The 9,938-nt window shown below is 64.2% G+C and overlaps 1 protein-coding gene across 4 annotated transcripts; it reads right to left on the minus strand.

The window, feature by feature from the left end:
• Nucleotides 1–613: 613 nt before the first annotated feature.
• Nucleotides 614–8,276, minus strand: TNNT2 (troponin T2, cardiac type). 4 transcript variants are annotated; one of them, XM_036277552.1, is made up of 14 exons: nt 8,239–8,276; nt 7,168–7,174; nt 6,744–6,840; nt 5,980–6,015; nt 5,407–5,440; nt 4,815–4,875; nt 4,449–4,565; nt 3,697–3,774; nt 3,177–3,287; nt 2,504–2,512; nt 2,107–2,216; nt 1,588–1,678; nt 865–905; nt 614–659 (listed from the first exon to the last, which is right to left on the minus strand). In XM_036277552.1, the coding sequence occupies exons 1-14, from the start codon at nt 8,274–8,276 to the stop codon at nt 614–616; spliced, it is 876 nt and encodes a 291-aa protein (XP_036133445.1). The 4 variants fall into 4 exon arrangements, with proteins under 4 accessions (XP_036133445.1, XP_036133443.1, XP_036133444.1 ...); XM_036277550.1 differs by lacking the exons at nt 2,504–2,512; nt 7,168–7,174 and adding exons at nt 7,755–7,769; nt 7,869–7,879 and having other exon boundaries at nt 6,744–6,842; XM_036277551.1 differs by lacking the exon at nt 2,504–2,512.
• Between the last annotated feature and the right edge of the window lie 1,662 nt (nt 8,277–9,938).

Consider the following 9,938-nt stretch of genomic DNA (forward strand, 5'->3'; position numbering starts at 1 on the left):
CGGGGCCAGGGTGCCGCGCACCAGGGTGGAGACAGTTCTCGAGTCTGCAGTGGACAGCAGATCACGGCCCGTCGCTGTGGGGTGGGGGCTGAGAACCAGGGTGCGGTGGGTGGGGCAGCAGGGCTGGGACCTCCCCGCCCTTTCCAGAAACTGTGGAGTCAGGGGCGGAGCCCGCCTGGGAGCGGGTCCTGCCACCTCCGTCCTGCCCTGGCACGGACGGGCCGGCCACCGGGGCAGGGACAGTCAGCAGCAGCTGGCTCCCGACTTTCTCCTCACCACTGTCGGGACTTGGCGGACACCCTTTCCGCCAGAGGCCCTGGTCCCTGGCGAGGTGGGGGTCTCACCTCAGTTCTCTCCCTCTGAGGGGAAGTAAAAATGCCATTTGGTGTCCAGTGGCTTTTATTGCTGGTGCGGTGTGGGCGTGTGGGGTGCGGGCGTGTGGGGTGCAGCCGTGTGGGGTGCGGCTGTGTGGGGTGCGGCCGTGTGTGGCAGTGTCCGGCTGGGCCCTCCTGGTGTCCAGACAGGAGCTGCCCCCTGGCCCTGCCCCATGCCAGGAGGGCCCCAGGAGCTGGGGGCGGGCAGGGTGGGGTACGGAGGCGCAGACCCCCAGCCTCTACTTCCAGCGCCCAGTGACCTTGGCCTTCCCTCGGGTCTTGGAGCTGCAGGAGAAACAGGACCCAGTCAGGGGGACCCAGGGCGGGATCGGAGGTCTCCCAGGGTGGGCGCTGAGGGTTGAGAGAGGCCGTCTGGAGTGGGCACTGGCTAAGGGGCAGGGCACAGGGGGGCCCCGAAGGGCTGAGGAGGGCACGAGGGTGGGAGACGGGGTGGGGGGGGGACGAGGGCAGGCCACGCTCGGATACTCACACCTTCTGGTTGTCGTTGATTCTGTTCCGGAGGACATTGATCTGTAAGGAAAGCGGGGGACACTCACGGGAGCCCCTGCAGCCCAGCCCCATGGCCCAGGGAGGGGGTCACCTCTGTACCCTTCACGACGACCTCAGGAAGAGGCCTGTGCGTGACCCTAGTGAGGGCCAGAGCCAGAAACCCGAGCCAGGCAGTGTGCCCCCCAAGGTCACCTCTCTGTCACCCCCAACACTGCCTCTCCCATAGCACAGGAAGGGGGGGCCCTGCGTCTCCGGCTGAGCTGTCGGGGAGAGGCCCAGCTGCTCTGGGAGCAGTGGGGGCAAATGTGAGCTGGTGCTGAGCCCGTTTCTTGTCTGGTGTCTGGGGACCCCCCAGGCTGTGAGCTTGCAGCTCGGCCCCTGTACCCACACCAGGGCTCAGTGAAGTGGGAGCATCTCTGTGGGGCACCCTCGTACCCTGGCTCCCTGTGTCTGGGCCTCCGGGCTAATCCACGCCCATCCAGCCCGGAAGGACACCCCAAGCCTGGAGCCCCAGCAAAGCCTCAGACCTCTCCAGCAACGACAGCCCAGCGGGGGGCACGGGTCACTGGTGGGAAAGGGCACCTGGGCAGGTGTGCGGCTTAGACGGAGCGATGGTTGCGGAAGGGCCCTGACCCGCAGCAGGTGGGACCCACTCGGACCAGGAGGAGCCGGGCTGGGGGCGGGGCGCGGTGGGCTGGCTCACCTCGTATTTCTGCTGCTTGAACTTCTCCTGCAGGTCGAATTTCTCAGCCTCCAGGTCATAGATGTTCTGCCACAGCTCCTTGGCTTTCTCCCTGCACGTCCAGAGTGGGGCAGAGGGCCCGAGGACAATAAGGACGGTCCTCCATCCACCTTCATCCTCACCCCAGCCCCAGCCCCCAGGGGCTCAGACCACCTGCCCACCTGACTCAGCATGGGCCCCAGAGGGCAGGTAAGAGAGCTCAGGACTGGGGCTGCCAGGACAAGATTCTGGGGACACGGAGGACAGGGAGAAGCCCTCTAGCCCTGTAGAGCATCTACTTCGACCCCCTGGCCGCCACCTGAGCGCAGGGGACAAGGGGAGCTCGCACAGGTGAGAGGCTGCTCTACCAGCGAGGCCTGGCTGGAGCTGGCTGCACCTGCCGACACCAGTCCCCCAACGCGCCCTGGGGAGAATGTGTGGGGCGGCAGCGCCCCCTGGTGGTAGCGGCGAGAAGGCGCCCTTGGGCCGCAGGTGCCCTACCTCAGCTGGTCTTCGTTCAGGTGGTCGATGGCCAGCACCTTCCTCCTCTCGGCCAGAATCTTCTTCTTCTTTTCCCGCTCCGTCTGCCTCTTCCCAGTCCTCCGCTCCGTCTGGAAAGGGTGGCAAGCAGGGAGCCGGGTGTTGGCTGGAGGACGTCCCCTCCCGTGCCCCAGCCCCCCAAACCCTGCAGGGAGTGGGAGAGGGACCAGGTGCTCGTCCTATTCCCACAGCACCCACCCCATCGCTGCCCGGACTCCCCGGAGAATCTGAGGCTCGGGCACCGAGGGTCATTCCAGCATCTTCCTCAGCCTCACCAGGATCCCTGCTCCCCACCCAGTCCCAGTGCCACGATCCTCCCCTCCAGGGATCCCCCAAAACTAAGAAGAGGTGTACCCACCTGCGCCTGCTAAACCAGGGCACCATGACAGAAAGACCCAGAGAGAGAGGCGGAGACGACAGTGGGGGGCAGGGGGCAGGGGGGAGGCGGGTGGGAGGCAGAGACAGGGACAGAAGAAGGTGACTCAGACAGGCTCCCAGTGGGTGACCTCCCACACCAGGACGGGAGGTGGGGGGCGGGTGCTCTGCTAGCAGGGCCAGCCAGACTTTGGCTGTGTGGTCGCTGCAGGCAGGGGCTGGCCTGGCTCTGAGCTGGGACATTGGAAGGGCAGCTGGACATCCCCCTCCCATGAGACAGGCGTGGAACTGAGGGTGAGTCCCCAAGAATAAGCCACCTCGCCGGGGGGGGGGGGCTCCCTTGACCTGACAGCAGGCGGGCAGACCGTGTTAATCCCGTTTTACAAGTCAGGAAACCGAGGCCCCCACACAGCTGTCTCCAACCAGAGCTGAGCTCTACCCGCTGTGAGCAGCCTCGGGGTGGGGGGCTCCTGGGAGTGGCTGGAGTGGGGGGTGCCAGGGTGTCCAGGGCTCTCCCACAGCCCTGACCCCAGCAGGCCCCTCCTAGTAAAACCACCGCCCAAGGGGGTGGAGGGCTGGCGTGAGGAGGCGGTAGTCTCACCCACCACAGCTGGGGAGTTCCTCCTGGGCCCCCAGGACCCCGCTGCCCCTCCCACCTTCTGGATGTAACCTCCGAAGTGCATCATGTTGGAAAGGGCCTTCTTCTTGCGCGCCTCGTCCTCCGCCCGCCTGCGGTTCTCCTCCTCCTCCCGTCGGGCTCGCTCCTCCTGATTGGGGGGAGGCGGAGGTCAGGGCCCAGCCGACTGGTTCGGGGCTTTATGGATGCGTGAGTGTGTGCGCTCTCCACTGGGCGCGAAGCTTCCGAGGGTCCCCGCACAGGGTCCCCTGGCCCTCAGGAGTGTGAGGACTTTGATTACTGAATGAACGAGGCACCCCTGACTCCTGAGCCGAGGCCCCATTGCCCGTGGGCACAGGAACAGGACATGGCATCTTCACCTGCCAGGTGGCCCATGCTGAGCAAGGGACAGGCAGTCTCTTAAATCCTGAGTTCACACGCACCGCGCGTGTCTGCCTCGTGTGTGAGCAGAGCCCACGTGCCCCGCGCTGGCTGTCTCCTGACCAGCCAGCGCCCGAGCGGGGGGCTGGGCCGGCAGGAGCTGGGGCGGGGCTGCTCACCGCCAGGCGGGTCTGCCGCTCCTTCTCCCGCTCGCTGCGGATGCGCTGCTGCTCCGCCCGCTCTGCCCGCCGCTTCTCCTGTGGAGAGAGCCCAGCCGGCCGGGTGTGCATGGAGGCTGGCCCCCGGAGGAGCAGGGACACGGGGAGAGATGCCCCCACAGGGGACTTCCCTCCAGAGTCTTCCGTCCTCATGCAGGGACGCAGGGACGCAGCCCTGACAGGTGGGCGGCGTACAGAAAAGTCCTGCCCAGATAAGGCCGGGCCACGCCCCAAGCCTGCAGATGACCCTGCGATCCTCACTCGCTGCGGGGCTGGCCTCAGGGTTTGAACGCGGCAGGCTGGCTTCCCTGTCTCATGAGACCCCTGCCCCGCCGCGGCCACTGCTCTGTGCTCAGATGGAGGCCAAGTCCCCAGCGGCTCCGCAGCAGGTCAGCACAGAGAAAAGTCATCGAATACCTTCCCTCCCCTGTGAGGAGCCGTGCCCCATGGGAGGAGGGCAGGGGCAGGGCAACAGGCATTGACCGCTCACCCCAACGCCAGGGCCTGGCTGCCCTCAGCTCCAGCCCAGGAGGACTGTCCAGGCTCGGGCGGGGCCCCAAGAAGCCACAGTGCGCGATTCCTAAGGAGAACCCACTTCCAGCAGGGTTAGAGGCTTCAGGGAGGGCTGCCTGGAGGAGGTGAGGCCTAGCACTAGAGGGCTGAGGACAGGGAGGGGCCTCAGGGAGCACGGGGGTGGGAAGCAGGACACCTACAATCCGGTCTTTGAGCGAGACAAGCTCCTCCTCCTCCTTCTTCCGGTTCTCAAAGTGAGCTTCGATCAGCGTCTGCAGCTCATTCAGGTCCTTCTCCATGCGCTTCCGATGGATGTCCTGCGCGGACACCGGCGGGGCTCCAGGGGGCGAGCAGGCACACACCGCCCTCCCCCACGCCTAAGGCCTCCGGCAGGGCCTGGGCCTGGCCAGGAGGGCTCTGCGGCCTACACTGGGGGCAGTGGCAGCCTGGCTGTGCCGGACACCCTCCCATGCCACCCTCCCTCAGCCCACGGGTCACAGGTCTCTCATCCAAGGCCCCGGCCGCCGCCTCAGCCCAGGTCTGCCCTTCCCGAAGCCCCCACTCACATCGAAGTCCACTCTCTCTCCGTCGGGGATCTTGGGCGGCACCAGGTTGGGCATGAATGGCCTGTCGGAGAGAAGAGCTGTGAGCACCAGCCCGCCCTGGGCCGAGGGGCTGCGGTCTGGGCACCCAGCAGGACGCAGCTCTCATTGCATTCCGTTCTGTCCTCACGCTGTCCCCCTGAATCTCATGCAAGAGCCCGGAGGCTCAGAAAACAGTGACTTGCTCAGAGCCACACCACCGGGAGGTGGAGAGGCTGTGACCAGGCTGACCCCACAGACTCTCCCAGGAGCCCGGGAGTCCTGCAGTTTGGCCCCTGCTCCCCGACATACTGTGACAGGGGGCCGGTGGGGTCCAGTCCCCAGTCTCCCCATCTGCCCACGAGTCTGTGTAGGGCTGCTGTGTGCACGCAGGTGGCCAGGGAGGGGAGGGTTCTGGACAAATGATGGAGCTGGGGTGTCTGGCCCAGGCTGGTCACAGTCTGTCCCCCTGAACTGGGCAGTGTCCCCTAGTGAGTGTGACCGGCACATCCCAGCCCACGCCCTCCCTCTCCGGCCCTCTGCTCCCGGGGCCTGGCTGCAGGTATGTCCTGCTCACCTGGGCCTGGGTTTGGACTCCCCCACGGGGCCATCTGCGGAGGAGAGAAGCCACCGGGTCAGGAGGTCCCAGCTCTGGTCCCAGCTCTGTCCCAAGGGGCTGGGTACTGTGGGCCTTCATTTTCCCATCTGCACAGTGAGTCCCTTACAGCCCTGGACTCCCCGTGCCAGGAGCACCCGCGGGGATGCAGGCCCCAGGAGCACCTCTCCCCAGAGCTCCCAGGGCGCTGACTCCAAGCCCCGTGGGCGCCCTCCCTCCAGAGCTGTGGCTGTGGCCACAGCGGAGACCACCACGTGGGCCGGCTCTCCCCCTGCAGACCCTGCGCTCTGAGAGGTTCTGCCTGAGCTGGAGAAGCTCATGTGGGGGTGTGACTTCTGAAACCCGGCTGCGCGTGGGGACCTGGGTGCTGTCCCCCTCCCACTGGGCAGCTTCTCTGGAATGAGGAGGGGCAGGGGCATGAAGCCCAACATCCCAAACCTGCAGGCCACCAAGGCCATCCTCTCCCCCAGAGCCACTGGGAGGGGCCCCTCGCCACCCAAACCTCTCTCCTGGTGCCCACAGTCCTACCTCCACCTCCAGCCTCTTTACCGTCCTCTTCCTGTCTGTCATCTAAACAGAACGGGAGGCGTTAGTGCAGGTCCTGGCTCCCAGGTTCCCCTGCAGGAGCCCCTGACAAGAAGGGGCCGGTGCACCTGCTGACCTCTGGGTCCAGAGCCATCTGTTCTCATACACATGCACACAGCTACACGCATACACATGTACACACACGTTCACACCCATGCACACAGCCACACGCATACACATGTACACGCACGTTCACACCCATGCACACAGCCACATGCATACACATGTACACGCACGTTCACACCCATGCACACAGCTACACGCATACACATGTACACACACGTTCACACCCATGCACACAGCCACACGCATACACATGTACACGCACGTTCACACCCATGCACACAGCCACACGCATACACGTGTACACACACGTTCACACCCATGCACACAGCCACACGCATACACATGTACACACACACATGCATGCAGCCACATGCATACACAGGTACATCCACACCACCACACACACAGACACATGTACACACACATGTACGCACATGTGCCCTGGCCCAGACGCTGCCCCACACAGAAGGGCCCAATGTCACAGATCCTCAAGGACAATTGACCATTGCGTCCCAGCCCAGACGGGAGGTGCAGAGGTGCAGGTTGGAAGCGTGTCTGAGTGGATCCCTTCCCCCTACAGGTGTGGCTGGGGGCTCTGGCCACCACAGCGCCATGTCGCAGCCCCTGCACCCCCCCCAGAGCCCCACCGGCTGCGTTGGTCTCCTCGGCCTCCGCCTCCGCCTCCGCCTCCGCCTCCCCGTCAGCCTCCTCTTCTGCTGCCTCCTCTTCCGCAGCCTCTTCCTGCTCTGGAGAAACGGCAGACACGGGCAGACAAGCGGACACTGGGCCCTGCCCGCGCTCACCGCAGCTCCCAGGGCGGGAGGGGTGGGCATGGGGTCAGCAGACCCAGGTTCGGCCAGCTCGGGCCCCAGGGTTCCTGTCAATAGCGTTGGTTGGACACAGCGAGACCTTCGGCGACAGCACAGAGCAGAGAGGGTGACTCAAAGCTGCGTGACCACAGCCTCAGGCACGTGTCCCTGCTCCACACGAGGTCTGCGGAGCCCGTGCGTCATGCGGAGGGCACGGGCCGTCTGCAGTCTGGGGCCAGGGCTGGGCTCTGCAGGCGGAGACCTGTTCTCTACTTGAAGGCCATGGGGGCTGGACACCTGGGCAGGAGCGTGTTGGGGTGCGGTGGCGGGAAGTCTGTCTGCTGCTCTGTCTGCCTGACTTCGCTCCTGCCTCCCCGCAGCCTCCCTGGCGACGCCACCTCCACCCGCCCCGCTCTCCCCCCGCTGGCCTGGCCCTGGCCCTGCGGAGCTGAGGGGCCAGGCGGTGGCGCCGGGTGAGAGATTGGCCCAAATCGATGGCTGAAGCCGGATGATGGGTGCACGGCGGGAGGTGCGGCATTGTTCCAGTTTTGCTACTTTTACATGCATTGAAAACTTTCTATGGTAAATTAAAAAAAAAAAAAAATAGAGGAAAAAAAGCAAAAATAGTTCATTGGAAAAAGTGGTGATTTTGTTTGAGCCATTTGGCGTTAGACAGGACAGTGACAGGCTTAGCCTTCTGCCTTGAACCTGAGCGACCGAGGTCGGGGCTGGTCCTGCGTAGGAGCCACGGTGTGGGAGTGAAGGACGGGACAGACAGCTTCTCGGGGCTCCCAGGAGGACTGGGATCCTGGGGGCCCTCCCACCCCCCCATCAGCCCAAGCCCCATACCTTCCGCAGCTGCTTCTGCTCCGAGAAGGTCACGGGGGCAAGAAAGGAAACAAGAGGGGGGTCAGTTTCAAACCAGGCTGTGTCCTTCCTCCCCGTGAGCGTGCAGGTGCTTACCTTCCTGCTCCCTGCGGAGAGAGGACACTGTCAGGGATGTGCACACACTCACACTCTCACACTCTCACACTCACACTCACACTCTCACACTCACACTCTCACTCTCACACTCATGCACTCACACATGCTCACACACTCACATTCACACACACTCACACACTCACTCATTCACTCACACTCACGCTCACACACTCACACTCACACACTGACACACACTCTCACACACTCACACTCTCACACTCACTCACTCACACTGACACACACTCTCTCACACACTCACACACGAACCCACACACACTCCCGGGGGCCCCGGAGCAGGTGGGAGGAGACAGCACAGGGACAGGTGGATGGACCGGCCACCCGGACTCACCCCTCGTACTCCTCCACGGCCTCTTCTGCGTCAGACATGGCCTCTGTCCCCCCAGAAAGAGAAAAACCGTCAGTGTGGGCTGGAGCGGACCGGCTCCCTCAGCTCAGCCCCTGGTCAGTCCTGGGCCAGCTCTGTGGCGGTAACACTGTCCACATCCTAAGTGACTTGTCATGTGTTGTGCAAATGTCACCACTGGGGGAGCAAGGCAAAGTGCCTGACGGAGCGGCCGGATCTTGTGATGCTGTCCCCTCGGGATGCGCAGCTGGAGACAAGCCCCGGGCTGGGGGCAGGGGGGGGGCGTCTGGCCAACACGTTCTGCCCCGGCCCCAGGGGAGCGGCCAGCCGGTGGCTGAGAACTGGGGGGGCTGCTCTGCAGCTGGGAAGAGTTGTCACCTTAGGGAGAGGCTATGCATGGCCAGCAGGGGGCAGGGGGTCTCTGGCGCCCCCCTCCTCTCCTGCCCTGCCTCCCACCAGCTCGGAGCCCCTGGCCCTGGGGTACAGAGGAGGAGGGAGCAGTGTGGAGCCTTCTCCCTGCTCCTGGGAGCACCGCCCAGCTCCCCAAAATAGCACACCAGCCCTGGGGGCCGGGGAAGCCTCTCAGATGAGGCTGCAGCTGGCCAGGTGCCCGAAGGCAGGACCAATGAGGGCTCAGGGACAGGCTGAGCTGGGGGCTCCAGAATGGGAGACAGTCGAGAACCTGGCAGAGCAGGTGTGATAATTCCCTCAAGCAACTGTTCCCCTGCCCCCCGCCGCGCCCCACCCGCTCCCACAGAGGGGCTTCCTCGCCCCTCCCTCCACTGCCTTCCCTGGGACTAAAGCAAACACAGTGGACAGAAGAAAGAATACGGGCCATGGAGCCAAAGTGTGGGTTTAAAAAAAAAATCTAGTTTTTGCTGTGCGACCTTAGTTCAGTCACTGAACCTCTCTGGGCCTCTGTTGCCCTCCCTGTAAAGTGGATGAGCTTCGACTTCCGGTCTTGCGAAAGCCTGAGTTTCTGAGGAATGGAACGCCATCCTTCAGCCGTTGTCCCCCACTCAGCTGGGACAGCCTTAAAGCTGCGCCATCAGCCAGGAGAGCCGGGGACAGGACGTGAGGTGTGGGGGGCTGGGGGCAGGAGGGAGGGCAGGGGCAACCGGAGCCTCGCAGATGTCCCTTCTGCCCCAGAGAAGGAGCTGTCCTTTAAGATTCGTGTCACTAGGCCCAGGATGTGCTTGAAATTCCTGTTACTCCAGCAACCCCCCTCCCCAAGTATGTTCTCCCCTGCGCGGGAGAAGCTGAAAATCAAGGGAAGGTCTCTCTGTGGGGTGGGGAGCTAGACTCGGGGGTCACCCTCTAATCCAACGAGCTGGGCTCACCCCTCTGAAAGGCCCTCCCAGCCCGGCTGTCTGGGAAGGGGGGGTGCTGGGTCTGGGAACTCAGATGAACTTCATCTGCTGGACTGTGGTCCTTCTCGGGGCCCCCAGGGCTGTGTCTGGGGTCCTGGGGAGAAAATGTGAGCCCCAGGACGGCTCTGAGGGTGTGGCCAGGCTCACTCCGCTCTCTGGGGACCAAGAAGGACCTGACTGGAAACTTTGGGGTGTCCCTGACGCAGTGCATTTAGGGAGACAGGGGCCTGATGGGGAGCCCACCCATCCTGCCGATGAGGAAACTGAGGCCCGGGACAGAGCTAGCCCCCCAAGGGCTCCCCAACTGCAATGTCT

The sequence above is a fragment of the Molossus molossus genome, unplaced genomic scaffold (genome assembly GCF_014108415.1).
Source record: "Molossus molossus isolate mMolMol1 unplaced genomic scaffold, mMolMol1.p scaffold_m16_p_23, whole genome shotgun sequence".
Classification (NCBI taxonomy): domain Eukaryota; kingdom Metazoa; phylum Chordata; class Mammalia; order Chiroptera; family Molossidae; genus Molossus; species Molossus molossus.

Bases quoted from the DNA above. Each gene is read 5' to 3' on its own strand.
- TNNT2 (XM_036277550.1), bottom strand. From the start codon at position 8,276: ATGTCTGACGCAGAAGAGGCCGTGGAGGAGTACGAGGG. The intron at 5,441-5,979 runs GTGGAGGTAGGA...TCTCCTCCGCAG, and splicing joins GGACGGTAAAGAGGCTGGAG to ATGGCCCCGTGGGGGAGTCC. The intron at 1,679-2,106 runs GTAGGGCACCTG...CTGGACGTGCAG, and splicing joins CTGAACGAAGACCAGCTGAG to GGAGAAAGCCAAGGAGCTGT.